The sequence below is a fragment of the Acomys russatus genome, chromosome 17 (assembly GCF_903995435.1).
Source record: "Acomys russatus chromosome 17, mAcoRus1.1, whole genome shotgun sequence".
Lineage (NCBI taxonomy): Eukaryota > Metazoa > Chordata > Mammalia > Rodentia > Muridae > Acomys > Acomys russatus.
Window position 1 is genome coordinate 28,514,769 of NC_067153.1, and position 22,142 is coordinate 28,536,910.

The following is a 22,142-nucleotide window of genomic DNA, read 5'->3' on the forward strand; positions in this document are numbered from 1 at the left end:
CTGTATGCCAGTAAAGGAGTGGTTGGTGTCAATTGCCTTTTCTCTGGAGAAAATATAAACATTAAACTGTTCAACTTAAGGATACTGTAAAACCTGGGTTATGATAATTATGTGGGATTGGAGTTTCCAGGAGTGCAGGGCCTTGCATATGCTAGCCGAGCACTCTCACTGAGGCTTATTCCCAGACCAAGAGAGTGCATTTTGTTTTGATCTTTTGAGATAGCTTCTTGCCTAGCCCGAGATGTGGTAGAACACAACCAGCTAAGGGTAACCATTGGTCATTGACTATGCTGCCTCTGCCTCCAAGTGTGAAGGATGTGCCAGCACACCCAGCAAATGTGCACTTTTGAGTTCAGCAGTACTGACTCTGGGCAAGTACTTCTTTAGTGGCAGACAGTCTGAACAGTGGTGTGGAGAGAATCCCCGCTGTCAGAGTAAGGACATTGCTAAACTCAGCTTCAGAGGAGACGGTAGAACACTGTGGGCTTTTGATTTTCTTCTGTACTAAAGATCAAGCCCAGGACGGCAAGCATCACTGTCACTGAGCTACACTATGGGCAGCTCAGCCTAAAGCATTTGAGGAGCCTGATAATATGTCAACAGCCTGCATGTCCCTTAACAGCAGCAGGTGGCACACATTGCACTGAGTCCTCTAGTCTCTTTGATCCTGCTTGGACAAGCTTTTATGATTAAAAGTTTTATTGCTTTTCCTTAGGTCTGATGAGTGGGTGCTGAAGGGAATCTCAGGCTATATTTATGGACTCTGGATGAAAAAGACTTTTGGTGTTAATGAGTACCGCCATTGGATTAAGGAGGTAAACAAGAGCTAGGTTTCCTCTTATAACTCAGTAATATATTGCTAGTGTTTCCCTGAAGTCCACGTCTTCTGTCCTTTATCTCATTATATTTGTTCATTTATTTTGTGTGTTGGGGCAGTGCACATGCTAGGGTGCATGTGTGGTCAGAAGACAGTTTACTGGAGCTTTCTCTCTCCTTTTACTGTGAGTCCTGGAAATCAAGCCCAGGTGCTCAGGCTTTTGGGGAAACTCTTTTACCCACTGAACACTCTTGCTAGCTCTCTTGTCCTCTATTTTACTGATTGTAAAGTACTTTTAAAATATCATTTGGAAAATAGCTAACTCTTTTTAAATAAAATGAAAATTACATCACCAGGAAAAAAAAGATTGTAGCTGTGCTTCGTGAATTTGTTCCATATCTTCTAACTGGTAAAGATGCTGTAGTGCCAGTGTCTGCTCCACTGGGCATAGTGGCACCTTACTCATGCAGTGTGAGTGGTGCTTTGCACAGAGTAGCTACTTATAGGCCAGGTAGCCTTCAGTAGCTACCTTAATGTTCTCTGTCATTGAGACATATTTTCCTATTATTTAAAGATGAAGAAAAAAATGTATTTTGTATATCTATTTCTCATTATCACATAGATACTTTAATGGTATCAATTAGATTTGATTAGATCCTTAAATTCATTCTTTTCAGGAAGATAAATCCCTACCTTACTATCATTATTAAATTAATGGTATGTCCAAACAGGTTATATACGTAGCACTGGTAGAGCCCATTGTTCATTTTAGAAGAGGGAAATAGCAGTGTGTAATAAAATAGTGTTGATTATCTTAGTTCTCTTACTATCCCCACTTTACATATGAAGAAACGAAGGCACATAGAGGTTAAATTATTTAGTAAAGTACATGACTAATCAACTGTCTTGCTAGGATCCAGTTAGCTATTAGCCATCTTTCGATGCTGTTTATTTTCTGTCTATGTTATTTAAACTGTTCATGAATGCCCAACATAGTTATTTTTATTAATTTTAATAGATATTATATGTTACAGAAGAACAGAGGAGTTTTAAATTGATAGGTTAGTTCAATGTCACTTCTTTTTAATTGCCTTAGTCTTCAGAGGCAAATTACTGAGAAGGGATAAATCAATTTAAAGGACAAATCAGAGAGGCTAAGAAGAGCAAGGAGGAGACATTGCTGAGCTGCTGGCAAGCCCTGAAGTCACAAATGGAGTTTTGGGTTGTAGCATTAAGCCAGCTTGCATAGCTTGTTCTGTTTATAAAAATACAAACCTCCAGATATTGTTTGCTTAGCTGACATTTACATCTGATTCCAGGAAAGCAAATTTGTGGTCTAGTAGTACTGAAGATTGCTGCATGAGAAATGTTCATTGACTCTTACTTTTGTATCTTTTTTAGGAGCTAGATAAAATAGTGGCATATGAACTGAAAACTGGGGGAGTTTTGCTGCATCCCATATTTGGTGGTGGAAAAGAAAAGGATAAGTATGTTATTATTCTGAGGTGATATTATAATCCTCATTTTATGAGCTACTCTTAAAGGATCAAGTATTTCTTGAGGCCAAGTAAGGCCAGAACCATAATGATAGTGTGACAGCACAAACTGCCAGTGTTGTCCGTGCCTCTTGTTGCTTTTCTGTTTGGTCACATGAGAGTACTGTAAATTAACTTAAACGTAGAAATGTAAGGCTTTTCTGTTTGACATGCTAAGATTCTAGTTCATCTTCATCTAATTCATCATCTAGTCATGTTAGAACTTGAAATCTTTGGACGTGCCTATGTGCTTATTGTGGCGGCTAGTCTCAGTTGTCAGCCTGCTTCACCTGAGAGATGCCCAGAGGTTAGGAAGGAACATCTGTAAGTCTCTGAAGATGGGTGCAGGATGACTGAGCAGACAAGAAGAGCCTTGAATGTGGTTCACTATCCTGTGGCTCTAAGAGGTAGAGGGCTAGATGAAATGACAGAGGAGGAACCCTGCAAGCATTTCCTCCCCGCTCCCTGGCTTCCATGAGACAGTAGCTGGGCTCTGCTATGATCTTCCCATCAAGATGGACTGAAACTGAGCTGCAGAAAGTCTTCCACTTCTCAGTCATTACTGTCTCGAAACTAAACCGAGGTTCCTAAGCCTTTGGAATTGAGTTTTGAAAGTAATTTGGAAGCATTTGGAGATGTGGGCTTTGGTGTCTTTAGAGTGCTATAAGTTAGTGGACAAATGCATTGGGAGCTCAGAAGACCAAATGCCAAGAGAAATGGAAAGTAAATGGCAACTCAGGAAGTTTATGATATGACTAAAAACTCTACGGGGAGCTGGGCTAGAGGCCATGCATGTCAAATTATACTAAAGAACAGGCCTACGTTTGTCTATTCTGAGATTTCAAGGTAGCCCATTTTGTAAGGTTTGGTATGGATTTCACTGGCTGCTTTTAAACAGTTATACTGTGAAAATTGTGAGCAAAAAACTTGTTTGGCCAGAAAAGAAACAAAATCAGGGCAAAGAGAGATGGCCGCCGAGAGATTAAAAGCATTAAAAGAAACAAGGTATTTTGCTCTGGGACAATAGAAAAGGACCCTTGAGCCTCTCGCAGGAAATGTCTGTACCTCAGCTGTCCTGGGTGTAAGGAAAAAGATTACAATTCACTAGAAAGGGTTTGATTTGAGGAGAAAGCTCTGGAGCTCCCTGAATGAGCCTGGCTCCCCAAAACGTGCTTCCTGAGTTTAGCCATATGGGTACCCACAGCTGAACGCAAGAAGTCCGGGCTGTTTCCTGATTGAGCAGGTAGCACACCTTGATGGCAGCTGCATGATGGCTTTACAGACATGTGGTGTGCAGGATATACGCTCATAGAGACCTGAACTTAGATTTTAGTGGAAGACCTGGAAGGCTGAGCAGTATGTGGCAAATCAAGGTCCCTTAGGTGGCCTCTGAGATGGCAGTGCATAAAGTGTGGGAATGAAGCCACAGACATAGTCAGCATCCCAGGAGGCTGGAGATGTGAGCAACCTGCAAGGGAAAGCTGCAAGGAACCTCACTAGTCCAAGGCAGAAACCATGTGCACTATCAAAGGGAGGCAGCACATGCCAGGCTGCGTAAGAGGTTTGGGACCCACACCTGCCTCTTAACAATAAGTCCTAGATGCTGGACATAGAATGGTAGTGCTTAAGTGTTACTCTGCTGTGTTTTGGTTTGTTTTGGTCCTATCCTTCTGCTATTCTGTGCCTCTGTTTAGGGATAAGAATGTTTCCTTGACCATTGTATCTTGAGGGTGTTGGCACAAAGACACAGCTCTGGCCTCAAGGGGGAATATAAGATCCAGAGCCACTTCAGTGTGCTTGCTCATGGCCCAGGAACACACATGCAGCTTTCCCAGATACCATGTTTCAATTCAGTGTGGCAGCAGTTTTATGAAGGTTTATGGTAATGAACAAAGAAAGTCATACACCAACATACTTTTCAAATCCATTGTTGGTGCTCAGTGTCAAGCCCAGGGATTCTTGCATGTATTACCAACCAAGCTGCTTGGATCCCCCCCTCTTTTTTTTTAAGTTATTTTATGTGTTTGGGTGAAATAGAACTTGGAGGGAATACCACAACGACATTGATTGGGAGAGTACAGTTTGGTACACTTTGGAAAGGTAATTAGTTAGAGCCGACTAGTTTTAGAATGGGTTCTGTTAAGGTAACAGCAGTTCTTCTGTCTGTGTGGGATCATAAGGAACTGCTTTTAGATATTTGTTGCTCGAAAGAATTTGTGTAAAATTTGCCATGATGTTTTGAAATAATGGAAAATTATGAGCAGCTTAAATTGTTTACATTAAATGTAAAGTCCATGTTCTATATTTCTTTTTGTCCGATAAGTGAATGTACTTGTTTTTCAGCCCTGCATCTCACCTCCACTTTTCAATAAAGCATCCACACACACTGTCCTGGGAATACTATACTATGTTTCAGTGTAAAGCTCACCTTGTCATGAGACTGATTGAAAACAGGATCAGCATGGAATTTATGCTGCAGGTAAGTGCTGACGTTAACAACTGAGCAACATTAAAGGGAGTGGAGTCTTTTCAAACCTCAGAGCCTGTTCCTGGTGGCCCACCACCTCCAGCAAGGACACACTTCCTGATCCTCAAACAGCTGTCTACTGGTGACCAAGTATTCCAATGCCGGAGACTCATGGAGGACATTTCATTTAAAGCACCACATTACCCTCTGTCTCCCAGAGTTCTGTGGCCATATGTCATGCAGAACATTCCAGCCCAGTTTCAACAGTTGCTGCTGTCCGTCAGAGTCAAAGTGGCTGTTTCAAAGTCCAAAACCGCTCCTGAGATTCAAGACAACCTCTTAATTATAACCCTGTGTAAAACCAAAAGCAAACTCCATACTTGTAACAGGCAATGACATACGGTATCTGTTACCATTCTAAAAAGGAGGAATAGAGGCATAGTGAAGAAATACTGGACTAAAGCAAACTTGAAACCCAGCAGGGCCTTAGGTCCATGTCCTGTTAAGGGGCTTAGCTGCCTCTGTACTTCAGCTTTGATGCCTTCAACACACCTCTATCTCTTGGGCTCACTTGGTGATGTCATGGCTCTGGCACTTCCAGCATCTTGAGGTCTCCGATACAACTCAGGTTTTCATAGTCAACAGCTTCACGAAATGACTTCTGAAGGCTTCCATATAGGAGCTCCTCTGCCTCACATCTGACCTCAGGTGCTCCACTTAACACCAGAGGGAGATTCCGCAACCTGATACTTTGTTGTTATTACATTTTGCTATATTATAAAGTAAGTTATATAAATATATGTTTGTTTGTGTGTAATTATATATATACACACATATATAAGATAAAATAGTAGAATCAAAATAGATGGATTACTTGTATAAGTATATATGCTTTTTGGCCCCTCCCTTCTTTTTCTTCATTCTATTCAATTCTGACTTTTTCTTTCTTTTTTTCTTTCTTTTTTTGAGATGCTGAGATTAAATATATGATCTTGTACTTACTAGAGAATTGCTGTACCACTGATAGATGTATTAAAAAAAAACGTTAACTGTCCCCTCCCCCCTATTGATAACATTCTTCTTTTTCTTTCTTTTTTTTTTTTTTTCAAGACAGGGTTTCTCTGTATAGTATTGGCTGTGCTGGACTTGCTATAGACCAGGCTGGCCTCAAATTCACAGAGATCCACCTGCTTCTGCATGGCAAGTGCTGGCATTAAAGGCATGCACCACTTCCGTCCAGCTGATAACATTCTTAAAGACCGTCTTAAAATAAAAACTTAACAATAATTTATTTTTGTTGAGGATGTAGTTCATTGGAAGGCTTGCTTAATGTGAATGGGGCCTTGGGTTTTGTTGTTGTTGTTTTTTTCTGGTTTTTTAAGACAGGGTTTCTCTGTGTAGCCCTGGCTGTCCTGGAACTTACTTTGTAGACCAGGCTAGCTTTGAACTCACAGAGATCCGTCTGCCTCTGCCTCCCAAGTACTGGGATAAAAGGTGTGCACCACCATACCCAGCCTGGGGCTATGGGTTTAATCCCTGATATCATAAAAATGGAAGTATAACTTTTCTTTAAAGATTGAAGAACAAAAGTTGAAAATGAGAAAACTGAGCCATGAGAGGGCATTTATACTTCTTAGAGTAGTTCAGATTTAATTAGTATTGTCATTTATGAATTTACTTTTGTAGTGCTGACTAGCTGTGATACTTGCACATGTACTAGGTAAATGCCATCCCACTGAGCCACACTCCACGCTTCTCATACATGAGATTTATGACATGTCTGACCTGAGAGTGCTAGGCTCCTAATGAGTATTCCTAGTTTTAAAGTCCACTGTAAAATTTGGCAGGTATTATATTTCATATTTCATATTCTTTTTTTTTTCCTTTTGTTTTTTTGAGACATGGTTTCTCTTTATAGCTCTGGCTGTCCTGGACTCACTTTGTAGACCTGGACTCACAGTGATCCGCCTGCCTCAGCCTCGCAAGTGCTGGGATTAAAAGCGTACACCACCGCGCCCAGTATTTCTCATTCTTAATAAATGATATTCTGTCTAGCTCATTACTAGCATTCAGTGATGTTTCTATGAACAGTGCTCTTACATCCTATTTAAATATTTGTGTTTCTCTTGCTTGTAGTATTTAACCTGAAAAAATGTGTATGTTATGTAATTGCTATAGTCTGTAAATGATCACATGAAGTTGCAGTGCAGACTGGGTGCAGTGTACAGTTGGGAACAGTGTTATATGTGCTTCTGTCCTTGCAGGTTTTCAATAAACTACTAAGTCTGGCCAGTACTGCTTCATCTCAGAAGTTCCAGTCACATATGTGGAGCCAGATGCTGGTTTCTACCTATGGGTTTTTGAAGTCCATTTCCAACGTCTCTGGCAAAGACATCCAGCCCTTAATAAAGCAGTGGGTGTATCCTTTTCAGCAGCAGCTCAGCAGCGTGGAAGGGAGTAGGATGTGTGGAAGAAGGGAAAGAGGGAGGGGATCCATCGATATGTCTTAAGAAATAACTGAGCTGTGACTCAGACCTTCTAAAGATCCTTCCAAAGACTGAGTATTCATGTGTAAACACTGATGTTTCTATTTATAAAATTTGGCATGTTTTGGACTTTTTAATATGAGCAGAAAGGTAGATTCCATGATAAGGTAAATAAATACTCAAGCAGACAGACTTACAGCATTACTTGGAAGATGAAATGGTCTGGTGACTTTGAAATGTGCTCAGGTCTTGGCATAACTTGAATGGTATCTTGAAACTTGGCAATTTTGAGTTTTTCACTTCAAGGTACTATTAATAATCTAGTACAGTGGTGTTACTTTCAAAACACAAGCTTCTCAGCATTTCAGAAATTTTAATCTGGGAAACATTTTCAAAAGAATTTTGAATATTTTGCCACCTGGGATATAATGAAATACACTTTGAGACTTTGATTTAGTGGGAATACATTGAAAATTATTAATATAACAGATTTTTTTTGCTTTTTATATATTTTTTGGCACATTTTATTTCAGTATGTAAAATTTCCTTTACAATTCTTCAGAGACCAGAGTGGAGTGGTAAAGTTTTATGGAAGTTTTGCGTTTAATAGGAAACGAAACGTTTTAGAACTAGAAATAAAGCAAGATTACACATCTCCTGGAACTCAGAAGTACGTGGTAAGTGCTTTTCTAGAAGAGTGTGGTGCACTGTTGTCTCTAGTTTCTGTAGAGGTGGCTTCTGAGCTGTGGTGACCTATGAGTCTGTCGTAAGTACTCGAGGGGAAGCATCTACAGACAGATTTCAGAGCATGTAGCCTTGCACTTTCCTGTCCTTGACACCAGCTGCCATCCATTGCCATTGCACGACTGGTGTGTGTGTGTGTGTGTGTGTGTGTGTGTGTGTGTGTGTGTGTGTGTGTGTGTGTGTTTGAGACATGGTTTCTCTGTGTAACAGAATCTTGACTGTCCTGGACTAGCTTTGTAGGCTGGCCTTGAACTCAAAGATCCATCTGCCTCTGCCTCCCCAGGGCTGGGATTAAAGGCATGTGCCACTATGCCCAGCTAAGTTTATATCTTGATTTATCTGTCTAAATGTAAGGATATATATTGGCCATTTTCGATGAGTCTTTAAATGATAAGTTGTTTCTGTATTTTTTGTTTTTAAGGGACCACTTAAAGTAACAGTGCAAGAGTTAGATGGATCCTTCAACCATACCTTGCAAATTGAAGAAAACAGCCTTAAGCATGATATCCCCTGCCACTCTAAGAGCAGAAGGTAGGCACTGAGTCACCACTACCATATAATAGAGATGAACTGCAAATCCCACATGTAAAAATGCCTAAGTAAAACTCCAGCAAAATGTTACCTGCTAGCTTTTTCTTGTATGCTACTTCAAGGTAGCATTTCCAGGCATATTTTGTTTACAGTCTGATTTTGTTGTTGTTTCTGAGACAGGTTCTCATGTAGCCTGCTAGCCTTGATCTTCTTACTTCCACATCCCAAATATTAGTCACAGGCATGTATCCACCTGACCCCCACCCCGACACACACACCCAGATCTTTCTGTTGTTGAAGCATCTTTGTCTTTGGAATCAAGTATTTTTTATATTTATTTGAGTTATTTTTAGGACAGTCTTCAGGCTGTGTTAAGGGTGTTTTTGTGCCTCTGCCTCCCAAGTACTGGGATTATAGGCTTGTGCTACCATGTCTACATGTCTATAAATAACTTTTTTTCTTTTGAGAAGAGAGTCTTATGTATCCCAGGCTGGCTTGCTTTCCATTAACCTTTAATAAGAAAAAAATTCAATATCTATATTCTGTAGCTTCAAGGTTGCTTTTGTTGTTTTAAAGCTCCATTTCATTGTATACTTCTCTTTGGCATATGTTTCAGTATTTCATGAAACCTTTTATTTGAACTTTGCCTGCTCGATACCTCCATTCTGATTTGGAAGATCCCAGTTTTCAGTTTTACTTTTCTTTAAATATAGGAATAAGAAGAAAAAAATCCCACTGATGAATGGGGAAGAGGTTGACATGGATCTTTCTGCAATGGAGTAAGTTACTTAAAAGTATGTAATTATCTTTGAAATGCATGTTTTTAAAACCATTTGAAGTCAAGAGAAACTGTTAGAAAAAATTTAAATAAAATCATGATTCATTAATGATAGAAATTACGTTGAGACTAGGTTAATGTTCAGAGACATTACAAGGAAATGCAGTAGTATAGGTGTGGGTGCAACCGTAATTTCCTGGGGGCTTCTTGACTAGTACTTCTCAAACTGGTAGGCCTGGGACCCGTGTCACAGCTCACATTCATTACGTTATTTGTAGGCTTGAAGATGTTTCAGAGGAATCTCAAGTGTTAATGATTGCGTTTGGGACAGTGTTCCAGAGCATGTTGAGACTGCCTTGTGTTTCAAACTGTCTGAGCACCACTCTTCTGAACTTAATGTTTATTTTTGGTCTCTTGAGATGAGGTCTCTTATAACCCAGTTAGTTTTCCTTAGCCTGTCCTTTTTTCGTTTTAAACTTGCGTTTTTGTTTTAATTTTAACTTTATATTTTGCATGTTTTGTTTGTGTGTATGTCTGTGTATGACATGCACACCTGGTGCCTGTGGAGGTTAAAAGTGCGCGCTCATTTCCTTAGAACTGCAGTTATAGACTGTTGTGAGCTACCCTGTGGGTGCTGGGAATTGAACCTGGGTCCTCTGTAAGAACAAGAGTTCTTAACCACTGAGCATCTCTGTTGAGTATTTTTATAATAAGTACTTCATGAGTACACAGTATTGAAGTGAATTAGTATTATAAAGTGGTATTATTTTAATCAAATATTGACATAGACTTGATTTTTGCTTTGTATGTTACTTGACGCATACACGGGAATAAATCAGTGGGTGGTCAAATTATGATTTCAGAGCTTTCTTGACAAAAGTAGTCACAGTACTTAAATATCAACTAAAATTAGTTCAGTAAAATAAATGCTTTCTTTTTTATTTCTTTTTGGTTTTTAATAAGGGATACTGTTTATTCTAGCCACTTATTAGATTATAGAAAGTTAAACAAGGAAAGTTTGTATCATTTGTGTTTTGACATTTCATAATTGCAGGTAAAAATGCCCAGAATAATGTTTTCAGTAGAATATTTGGAATGTGATATTTTATGTGACAACTCTTCATATTCTTAGAGATCTTATTAGTAAGATTGTAAGAAAGTTAGCATAACAGTGAAAAGCTTGTTGGGGCTTTAGTATATGACTATAATACAGTGCAGCAGCATGAGAATGCCAAGTCCAGAGGAGAGTCTGAGTAGTTGTTAAAGTTTTAAAATTGTATTTATTTTCTCTTAGCGCCGATTCCCCTTTGTTGTGGATAAGGATAGACCCAGACATGTCTGTCCTGAGGAAGGTGGAATTTGAGCAGGCTGATTTTATGTGGCAGTATGAGCTCCGCTATGAGAGAGATGTTGTTGCCCAACAGGAATCCATCTTGGCGTTGGAGAAGTTCCCCACCCCGGCATCACGTCTCGCGCTCACTGATATCCTAGAGCAGGAGCAGTGTTTCTACCGAGTGAGGATGGCAGCGTGCTTCTGTCTTGCCAAGGTGAGGGTACACACGAGAAGGGAAGACTGTGGAAGACTGCTGGGCATTTTACACAAGGCCTCCAAGACTGAATTAAACTCACCTGAGTCCCTCTGTTTTTTCTTGGTAATGCTTCCTTTGAAAGCTTGTACCAAATGCTTCTAATAACACTGATTTGAAAGAAACATATTTGACATAAAGTTAGATATGTACAAAAAGTTGTATTTGTCAAGCTGAAAACTAAGGAGAATTTTTCCATTTTTAAATTGCCAACCATATTTTAAGGCTATAAGAAGTATTTGGCTAGAAATATTATTGGGAGCTGGAGTGGTGGCTCAGTGGTTAAGATTTCTGGCTACTCTTCCAGAGGTCCTGAATTCAATTTCTAGCAACCACATGGTGTCTCACAACCATCTATAAATGGCATCCAATGCCCTCTTGTGGCATGTGGGCATAACATGCCTAAATAAACCTTTAAATAGTGAAACGAAATTGTGATTGTAGTGATTTTATGTTTTTATGTAAGAATACATAAAATTAACTAATTTTGATTGTTCCATTATAGTAGTTACATTATTTTGGTGTAAGAATTAAACTTAGTGAGGACTAATCTACATTAATTGGCTCTGTAATTTAACATTCTAGAAGAAGTTAATTTATCAAAAAACAGCGCCCCCCCCCCCTTTGGTTTTTCAGGTCAAGGTTTCTCTGTGTAGCTCTGGCTGTTCTAGAATTCACCTTCTAGACCAGGCTGGCCTCGAACCCACAGAGATCCACCTGCCTCTGCCTTCCGAGTGCTGAGGTTAAAGGTGTGCGCCATTGCCACCCAGCAAAAAACAGTCTTTAGATTGAAGAAGAATCTAGAACCAGAAAAATGCAGACAGATTGTTGACTAGAAATTCTGTCTAACAAGTGTATATTTTATTTTTTGTTATTTAAAGCATTTGGATGATAGGTTTATTCCCATTTCAGTGGGTTCTAATGCTTTCTATTTGTTTTGTCTTTAGTAACAGCATGCAGTTGACTTTCTGCACTCTCAGATATTAGATAGAGACTGAGATTATTTGCTAGGGATATATTTCATTGGTACTCTGAAGTCATAGCAGAACCATAAACCTACAAGATACAGTATTTACTCACAATTTCTTTTATTTCAGATACTTTTTATTTTTATTTTTAATTTTTTTCCTTCCAACTTCTTTTTTTAAAATTTTTTATTTTTTATTTTTTTAAATTAATTTATTCTTGTTACATCTCAATGTTTTTCCCATCCCTTGTATCCTCCCATTCTCCCCTCCCTCCCATTTTCCCATTATTCCCCTCTTCTATGACTGTTCCTGAGGGGGATTACCTCCCCCTGTATATGCTCATAGGGTATCAAGTCTCTTCTTGTGGCAACCTGCTGTCCTTCCTCTGAGTGCCACCAGGTCTCCCCCTCCAGGGGACATGGTCAAATGTGAGGCACCAGAGTACGTGAGAAAGTCATATCCCACTCTCCACTCAACTGTGGAGAATGTTCTGACCATTGGCTAGATCTGGGTAGGGGTTTAAAGTTTACCACCTGTATTGTCCTTATGTTCATAGCAGCCTTATTCATAATAGCCAGAACATGGAAACAGCCTAAGTGTCCATCAGTAGAAGAATGGATAAAGAAACTGTGGTACATATACACTATGGAATACTACTCAGCTATTAAAAACAAGGAATTCCCGAAATTTGTGGAGAAATGGATTGAGCTAGAAATGATCATAATGAGTGAGTTAACCCAGAAGCAGAAAGACTCAAATGGTATATACTCACTTATATCTGCATACTAGTCCAAGGGGCATGTCCCACGAAAGCCTTCACTTACCAGGAAACTGGGACAGAGGGGAGGACATCCTATTGGGACTCTAAATGAGAGAAGCATGGGAGAATAGCAAAGTAGAAGGATCCAGAGGGTCCTAGAAACCTACAAGTAGAACATTATGATAGGCAGATTTGGGCCCAGGGGTCCCGTTTATTTTTAATTTTTAAAAATTATTTATTTATCATATATACACAGTGGTTTGCCTGTATGTGCACCAGAAGAGGGCACCAGATCTTACTACAGATGGTTGTGAGCCACAATGTGGTTGCTGGGAATTGAACTCAGGACCTTTGGAAGAGCAGGCAGTACTCTTAACCTCTGAGCCATCTCTCCAGCCCCAGATACTTTTTTATATGCCCTAAAAATATTAAGGGAAGTTTTTCTAAAGCACCTTGTCTTCACTATTTAAACAATTTTTATTAAATCAAGAAATTTAACAACCTATATTATGTGTCCTTGATCAGCTGTCAATTCTGTTAGTTAGCTGTCTGTTAGCTGTCAGTTCCGTTAGGTAAACAGAACCACCATCCTAGCTTTTCCACAGTACAGAATTAAGTGGTTAAGGGAAGGAAAGCTTTAAAGTTCTGAACTTAAATGAGCAGCCCTTTTCCCGAAGTCTTTAATACATTAGTTTGTTTTTCTATTTAAACGTTTTTGTGAATTTGTTGTTTTGCATCAAGTAACCGAGGGCTAGCCTTGCCTACTTAAACATAGCATTTGCTTGACACATAAAGTTCAATGTTTCTTTTCCTTTATTTTTATCTTTTGTAACTTTTAAAATTGTGTCTAAATTTAAGGTATTTACATATTCTTTGTCTGTGAAGCATGAGTTTCTTCTCATGTACCCAGATCAGTGTAAACCGCTAGAACCCTAGGGGCTTTCTGGGCAGCTGCCACGCTTGCAGGAACTGTAGCCTCCTCAGCCGTGCAGTGAGACACACTGGAGACTCCACCTACGAACCAGCTCTGAGCTAGCAGTCTCCAACAGCATACCAGTGATTTACCTACAAAAGTAGGGTACCTGGCTTGAATAAGAAAGAACACCCTCGGGAGACAGAGGCAGGCAGATCACTTTGAGTTCAAGGCCAGCCTGGTCTACAAAGCAAGTCTAGGACAGCCAAGGATGCACAAACAAACAAACAAGAAGAAGAAAGAAAGAAAGAAAGAACACCATTCACTCAGCATTGGCTTGCTCTTGAGTAGTGGGCACATACCAACATGGAAGCACTTAGAGGCTCTGGAGCCTTGTACATGACCTGGGGTTGGGATAGAATCTTTTACGTACCCTAAGCTGGCCAGGAACTTACATTCACTATGTCATAGCCCTGCCTTGGCAGTCTTTAAATAAACAATACATCATATTTGGCTTGCTTTCCAAACAGTAATGTTTTAATTCTGATAAGGTTAAAAAAATAGCAGAGAGTTAAAGCTGCCTAAGTGGATGTGGACAAACCAGTCAGAGAAGCTTTGCAAGCATGTGTTTCTTAAATACAAGGGGATGCTGCCACTTAGAAACTAACTGTGTAAAACAACCGTGAGTGCACACAGTGGGGCCAAAAGCCACCATTGTGTTTATTTATTTATTTATTTTTGGTGGGTGGGTTTGTATGTTTTCTTGGAAGTGGGTGATAAAAGATCAAATTGTATCAGTTTCCAACTGTAGTGTTGGCTTTCAGAAAGCTGTTCTGTCTTCCATGTGTATTTAAATGGTGATGGGAAGTCCTTCATCTTCTTGTTGTTTACAGATTGCAAACTCAATGGTGAGCACATGGACGGGGCCACCAGCCATGAAGTCCCTCTTTACGAGAATGTTTTGTTGTAAAACTTGTCCAAACATCGTGAAAACAAACAACTTCATGAGTTTTCAGAGTTATTTTCTACAGAAGGTACGCCTTATTTCTCTTTGTTCTTATGATCTTTTTATATTAACCTAACTTTATTGATGCTTGCCTCGTATGATTTTTTAATCCACAAACTCTTGTTTATCTGTTTAACTTGTAAGCTGCGTATTATAGATGTGTATTTCTTACAAGTCAGCCTCTGCTCTAAAGCTTATCTAAAATTTTAAGTGATCACTGATTTTTATCAACTTTCTACAAATCATATGCACATTACTTGTGACATGCAGAGAATCAAATGGCTGCATGACACCTGCCTCCAAGCAAGCCAGTCAAGCCTTGGCACTCTGAGGTGGGCAGCTCCTGATTCACAATGTACTATCCCCTTTCTACAAGGCTGGCTAGGAAAAAGGCCTGCACATACTTTATACCTCAGTTCCCCATGCAGCCAATCAAAGGCCATTCATTTCTCTGTGTAGCCTATGCTCTTCTGGACTTACTGTGTGGATCAGACTAGCCTCAAACTCACAGAGATCCCCCTGCCTCTGCCTCCCGTAAATACTGGGATTACAGACATGAGTCACCTTGCTTGGCTAATTATGAGACTCTTTCGGTTTTACTTTTGTTGTCTGTATGTATTGCTTCCAGAATGTGTTTGTGTGTGTATTAGTTTGCAGTGTGAAGTTTATTTCTTTCTGTGGGTTGAAGTAAAACTTGGGAAGATGATGCTTTTAGTCCTATTGACTTTTACATAGCACTTCAGTTTGGCATAAGAGAAAATTAGTGACTAAATCAGTCATTTAAATTTGCCTTGCAAAAGTGCAAATAGGAGGGAGAACAGACTCTTCTGTGGGGAAAGGAACTTTCCCCTAGTTTTTCCTACAAAATTAACCCTGACTGCATCAGTTCCTGTTCTCATTGCTGTGACAAAGGCCGCGGAAGGAAATAGGGTTTTTCTGGCTTACAGCTCCAGGGGACCCAGTCCATCCTGGCTAGACAAGCATGGTGCAGAGCACGAGGTGGCTGCTCAGTCAGGAAGCAGAGAAATGAACCCTGCCTCTCAGGTCGCCTTCTCCTTTTTATTTGTTGTGGAACCCCAGTCCATGGGATACTGTCACCTGTAGGGTGGCGCTTCCTGACTTCCAGCTAGACCTCTGGAGATGCCCTGGGAGACACGCCCAGAAGTGTATCTCCTAGGTGATTCCAGATCCACTCAAACTGTCACATCACTGTTGCCTCTGAATACTGCCCTTTTTCACTTGAGACAGGGCTCTGGCTCTGTAGCTCATGCTGGCCTGGAATTCCTAATCATCCTGCATCTATCTCCAGTGTGCCGGAATTAACAGGAGTGTACCACCATTCTAGCTGCTTCTCTTTTAATCAAATTTTAAAACGAGCCATTTCTTTTTTGATTGTCCAGTTCAAAAGGGAAAGTCTTGATCTCTTCCATGTCCCAAGTAGGACTAAGATTTCTATGCATCTACTCTTCTCTCTAGGGCTTAATTGGCTTTATTTCACTGGCAGATTTTTAAAAAAATTTTTTTATTAATTTATTCTTGTTACATCTCAATGGTTATCCCATCCCTTGTATCCTCCCATTCTTCCCTCCCTCCCATTCTCCCATTATTTCTCCCCTCCCCCATGACTGTTCCTGAGGGGGATTACCTCCCCCTGTATATGCTCATAGGGTATCAAGTCTCTTCTTGGTAACCTGCTGTCCTTCCTCTGAGTGCCACCAGGTCTCCCTCTCCAGGGGACATGGTCAAATGTGAGGCCCCAGAGTACATGAGAAAATCATATCCCACTCTCCACTCAACTGTGGAGAATGTTCTGTCCATTGGCTAGATCTGGGTAGGGGTTTCACTGGCAGATTTTACTGTTCTGTGTCTTCGTGTTTACATTAACAGAAAACTGCTTATGAAAGTTTAGGAAGAAGAAAGGTATGCTGAGTATTAGATTACTGTCCTTTGGTTGGTGAGCTGTGCTGTTGGTTTAGTGTCTCTCACCAGTGGATCCTTGAGCCCTGAAAATGATTTTGAGGAAAATGATTTTGAGGAAAGGCAGTAAGCAACTAGCCAAAGCTATCCAGAGTAGTAGGTAGTGAAGGTGGGAGTTAAAAATGAACCAGTGCTGAAATTTTATATTCTTTCTGCCATATCACTTAGAAGTGAAGTGCTATAATTTACATAATATATACTTGATTCCAGCAAGTGAGGGCTAAGGCACATAGCTTGTAGAATGTGTCCACAAATGAAAATATTCCCTGATTTCTTGCTCATTTTAATAGTAAGGCTTTAAGATATGTCTGTAGTGGGAGCACATGGGACATGGGGTATTGAAGTCTATCTAGGTATCTGTGTTAACCCCAGTGTAATTCTTTCTGGAGTACACATTACCGTAGTAATAAGTTGTTGGGTTATGTGCTTAAAACTCTTTCCCTTTTTTTGTAGACCATGCCAGTTGCAATGGCTTTGTTAAGAGATGTACATAATCTTTGTCCCAAAGAAGTTTTAACATTTATTTTAGACTTGATCAAGTACAATGACAACAGGAAAAATAAGGTAAGGTGCTTTTCTCAATGAATATATGGGGCCTCAGCCTCCAGGACAGCAATAAAAGAAAGGAAGAAGTACTTGTTTGTGGAGTCATTTGTGAGCCCGTAGTACTTTCTAGAGCAAGAGGCACTTGCCATGGTTAGTGGATGGAGGGCAAGATTAACTGGTTCTTAAATGTTTCTTGAAACTCCTATAGTGTAGAGAGACTAATGTATCAAATTGGGGGTGCCAGCTGGAACTTGGTTTTATGAAGTCTAACAGCACAATTTGATTTTGTTGTGTGTGTGTGTGGTCTGTGCATGTTTGTGCATGTGAGTCTGCAGGGGACTATGAGACTGCGTGCATGCCTCTATATGTGTGTGTGCACACGTGTGTAGACCAGGAAGCTTCTGAAGGAAGTTAGAATGTTGAGGCAGCTGCAATCTGAAGAGTGGAAGAGGAAGAGGAGGAATGCATAGTTGTCATTATTCTGTGCATGTTTCTTTTTAAAAATAGTATTATGTTGTTGGAAGGAAGATGATGTTACTGATAGGTTTGAATTTTTATTTTTTAATCCTCTACTGGTATTTTCTGTTCTTTGAAATACATGTTTTGTCTAAGTTGCTTTTCTTTAAGGGGGCTCTTTGTTCCTTTTTCTGTCTCTCTTTCTTCTTTTCTCTTATTTTATATACATGTGTATGTGCAGGGCCATGCACCTGTGTGACCATGCATGCATGCTGCTGTGTGTGTGTGTGTGTGTGTGTGTGTGTGTGTGTGTGTGTGTCTTGTTTGCATATGTACCCTGTGCAGGAGGCCAGAAGAGGGTCCTGAACTTAAAGGTGGTTGGGAGCCTCCATGTGGGTGAAAGGAACCAAACCCTAGTCCTTTATAAGAGCAGTAAGTGGCCTTAAATTATTGAGTCATCATCTTTAGATGTGTTTTGTTTATACTCAGAGTGTTAGTTGATTGGAAGCTTTGTATTGATAGCAGGATCTGTAGACTGTAATTTTTTTCTATGTGTATGTGTCTGTGGTATACTTATATGTGTGTCCATATGTGTCTCAGAGCATCTGCATGTGGGGTTGCATATATATGTGTGTTCCCCTTCCTACCTACAGAGACCTGGGTTAGTCTTTCTTTTTTCTCTTTCCTTCCTTCCTTTTTCCTTATTCCCTTCCTTCATTCCTTTCTTCTTTTCTTTCCTCTCTCCTTTCCTTCCTTCCCCTTTCTTTCTTTCTTTCTTTCTTTCTTTCTTTCTTTCTTTCTTTCTTTCTTTCTTTCTCCTCTGATACAGGGATTTACTTGTTGCCATGGCTGTCCTAGAAGTCACCCTGTAGACCAGGCTGGCCTCAAACTCACTGAAATCCACCTGCTTGAATCCCCATCACCAAGCTCAGGTGACCTTCCTGATTGTTCTCCACTTTATGTATTGGAGTATTGTTTTTCACTTGAATCCAAAGCTTGCCAGTTTGGCTAATCTAGCTCCAGCTTGCTTCAGAGATTCTGTCTCTGCCTACTGAGTGCTGGGCTTACATGTGGCTCCCATCCCCGCCCAGGTTGTATGTGAATGCTGGGGCCTAAACTCTGGCCCTCATACCTGATGACAAGCACTTATCCACTGAACCATCTCACGAGCTCCTAGTGGACTGTAATCTCTTTGTTGTCTTTTTCTTTCTTTTTTTGTTTGTTTGTTTTTGTTTTTGGACTATGATAATACGTGATTTGGTTAGGCCACTGTAGGAGGATCATACACATGGTGAGTGTTTAATATACTAATAGATCGCTGATGAATACAGCATTTTCATTTTTTCTAAAGCAATTCTATACAAAGGACAGGTTGAAATTACTGGAAAACTTGCCATTAGAGAGAAGGGGGAGAGGAGAGAGGGAGAGGGTGTGTGTGTGTGTGTGTGTGTGTGTGTGTGTGTGTGTGTGTGTGATGCTGGTGATGAACTCATACTAAAGTACTCTACTTCTGAGCTGAAATGATTTAACGTTATATGTGTTATGTTAGCGTCTCATGAAAAGGCTTAGTTGTATCTTCTCTTAATTGTTCTTTGGCTTAGTTTTCAGATAACTACTATCGTGCAGAAATGATTGATGCCCTGGCTAACTCTGTTACACCTGCTGTCAGTGTGAATAATGAAGTCAGAACTTTGGATAACTTAAATCCTGATGTGCGACTAATTCTTGAAGAAATAACTCGGTTTTTGAATATGGAAAAACTTCTCCCAAGTTACAGACATACTATCACTGTCAGGTGTCACTCAGTTTTTTGCTGCTTCTTTAAAATTATTATTTCTATTAAATTAAATGGGGAAAATTAAAAATAGGAAATTTAAATTTTCTGATACTATCATCGCCTAACAAGATAAATTGTTAATATTTGGAAACTATCTTTTATAATTTTCCTCTTTGTAATGGAATTTTAAAATTTATAAATATATATATATATATATATATATATATACATATATACATACATATATGTTATAATTAGTTTTCCTCATATGTTCTAATTTTCTAAGAAAATATTATTTTGTATTTTTGTGCATGCGGGCATGCCCACACACATACAAGCACATGGTGGTGTGCGTGCAGGTCAGAAATCAGCTTCGCGGACTTGATTCTCTTTCCACCTTTATGTGGGCTGGGCGTGGAGCTCAGGTTCCCAAACTTGTGTATGTCAATAGTCTTCACTGCCCAGCTAACTCACCAACCCTAGAAAATATTTTGATGTTAGGATAAATTTTTTAAAAATATTAGTCACTATTGTGTAAACAACCCATTTTGGGCTTTTTGAGACAAGGTCTCATATAGGTCGTCAGTCTGTGTAGCCAAGGATCACCGTGAAGTAACTCCCGATCCTCCTGCCTTCACCTCCAGCTGCTGAAGCCATTGCTTCAGAGGACTTTCCAGTTTTCTCTTTGCTTTTGTGTAGGGGTCCAAAGAGTTCTGCTTATTTTTTTGAGTTTGCTAAAAGTTGATTACTGATTATAAAAAATTTTAGCCTTTCTTTTTTTTAAATTTTTAATTTTTTTCTTCTAATTTTCGAGACAGGATTTCACTATGCTTTTTAGGCTGTCCTGGAACTCACTCTGTAGACCAGACTGGCCTTAAACTCAGAGATCCGCCTGCCTCTTGTCTCCTACACCTGGCCACCCTCAACAAAGTGTTGGATTAAACGCTTGCACCACGATGCCCAGCTAGTCTTCCATTTTTAAAGTGACTGAATACAAGATTTCTGGAGAAATTACTCTATTGAAATTATATTTTTTACTAAGTGCTTAGTTTTTTTCTGAGGCATGTTTTTGTTGATATGTATGTGAATATGAGTTTACAAATATGTTTCGAGATTTGTTTTCATATTATTTAGATATTAATGTTGAAATTTTATCATAAAATTGAACATTACATAATTGACTGTGTATTCAAATTACAAGTTTTTAAATTTTATTTTTATTTTATTTTATATGTTTGAGTGTTTTGCTTGCATTTATGTCTGTGTGTATGGGCATCATCAGATCTAGGACTAGAGTTAGAGACAGTTGTGAGTCACCATGTGGGTGCTGGAAATCAAATCTGGGTCCTCCAGATGAGCAGCCGGTGTCCCTAACTCCTGAGGCATGTCTCCAGCCCCATGAAAGAGGATTTTAATTGACTGACAGATGGCTTTCTAACACCCAGGGAACGAATTTTGTTCATGAGGAAGTAATTAGCTTCTCTTCTCACTAGTTGCTTGAGAGCCATACGGGTGCTTCAGAAGAACGGACATGTGCCAAGTGACTCATCTCTGTTCAAGTCCTATGCCGAGTACGGCCACTTCGTGGACATCAGGATAGCGGCTCTGGAGGCTGTTGTTGATTACACTAAAGGTAATGCTGTCCAGGTGGGACTTGCTCCTTAGAAGCACATCTCAGAGCCACTCTTCCTTTATCTTTGTAGTACATGCACTACAGATGTTTTGTTTCTAATTGCTTTTTATTCAGCATACAGAGTAGGAGGTAGATTTCACCGTGATGTTTTCATACATTATCTATCTTCTTATAGAGGAGTATAGGTCAGTTCCCAGCACCCATATCAGGCCACTAACTCTAGGGGCTTGGCTTACTGACTTTTAGTTGGTTTCGTAATGATAGGAAAAAAAATGAAATTACAGATGTTTTTAACTCATGGGAGAAGACAGCAAATTCCACAAATCTAATTTTTTGTTATGTTAAAAAATAAGACATTTGGGAAAAATACCTAGGGATTCAAGGAAATAGTTTACAAGTGCATAAAATGTGTAGCTATGCAAACAACACAAGAGCCAATAACTTCAGCAGGAAAATTAGGTTAGGCCTCAAGTTCAAAGAAATAAAAAGTATGACAGTGAATAAAATAGAGGTCAGAGAAAATAATGCAGGACATAGTGGAATACTCTGGAAAGTGTAAATTAAAGTGGCATCAGCTGCTTCTACTGCAATTTTAATTTTTTATTTTTTAACTTCCTAGATATATCAGAACCAGGATGTTGTACAGAGTTCAAAGATAGTGTATAGAAAAAAAAAAAAAAGTATAGTTTAAAAAACTGAGGCTTAGGTTTGAGCCATGACTTCTATAGCTGGTGTTCATATTAGAAGATGAAAGAATGAAAATCTGTTGTGCAGAAAATTGTGTCATCATAGCTTCTCAGTTCGTAAAAGTATGTTGGAAAGGCAGTGTGTGAGTGGCAGTGGTGAGTATGTCGGAAAGGCAGTGTGTGAGTGGCAGTGGCGAGTATGTCGGAAAGGCAGTGTGTGAGTGGCAGTGGTGAGTATGTTGGAAAGGCAGTGTGTGAGTGGCAGTGGTGAGTATGTTGGAAAGGCAGTGTGTGAGTGGCAGTGGCGAGTATGTCGGAAAGGCAGTGTGTGAGTGGCAGTGGTGAGTATGTTGGAAAGGCAGTGTGTGAGTGGCAGTGGCGAGTATGTCGGAAAGGCAGTGTGTGAGTGGCAGTGGTGAGTATGCCGGAAAGGCAGTGTGTGAGTGGCAGTGGTGAGTATGTTGGAAAGGCAGTGT

At 39.7% G+C, this 22,142-nt stretch overlaps 1 protein-coding gene across 1 annotated transcript in view; it reads left to right on the forward strand.

The window, feature by feature from the left end:
- Positions 1-22,142, forward strand: part of Taf2 (TATA-box binding protein associated factor 2) — a 68,167-nt gene that overhangs the window by 17,490 nt on the left and 28,535 nt on the right. The window contains exons 9-20 of the mRNA XM_051159674.1: positions 716-815; positions 2,219-2,304; positions 4,696-4,831; positions 7,084-7,238; positions 7,868-7,982; positions 8,471-8,580; positions 9,294-9,359; positions 10,653-10,905; positions 14,479-14,619; positions 17,022-17,132; positions 19,172-19,365; positions 20,841-20,980. Of these exons, the coding sequence (XP_051015631.1) occupies positions 716-815; positions 2,219-2,304; positions 4,696-4,831; positions 7,084-7,238; positions 7,868-7,982; positions 8,471-8,580; positions 9,294-9,359; positions 10,653-10,905; positions 14,479-14,619; positions 17,022-17,132; positions 19,172-19,365; positions 20,841-20,980 (1,607 nt within the window). The remainder of the gene's footprint in view (positions 1-715; positions 816-2,218; positions 2,305-4,695; positions 4,832-7,083; positions 7,239-7,867; positions 7,983-8,470; positions 8,581-9,293; positions 9,360-10,652; positions 10,906-14,478; positions 14,620-17,021; positions 17,133-19,171; positions 19,366-20,840; positions 20,981-22,142) is intronic.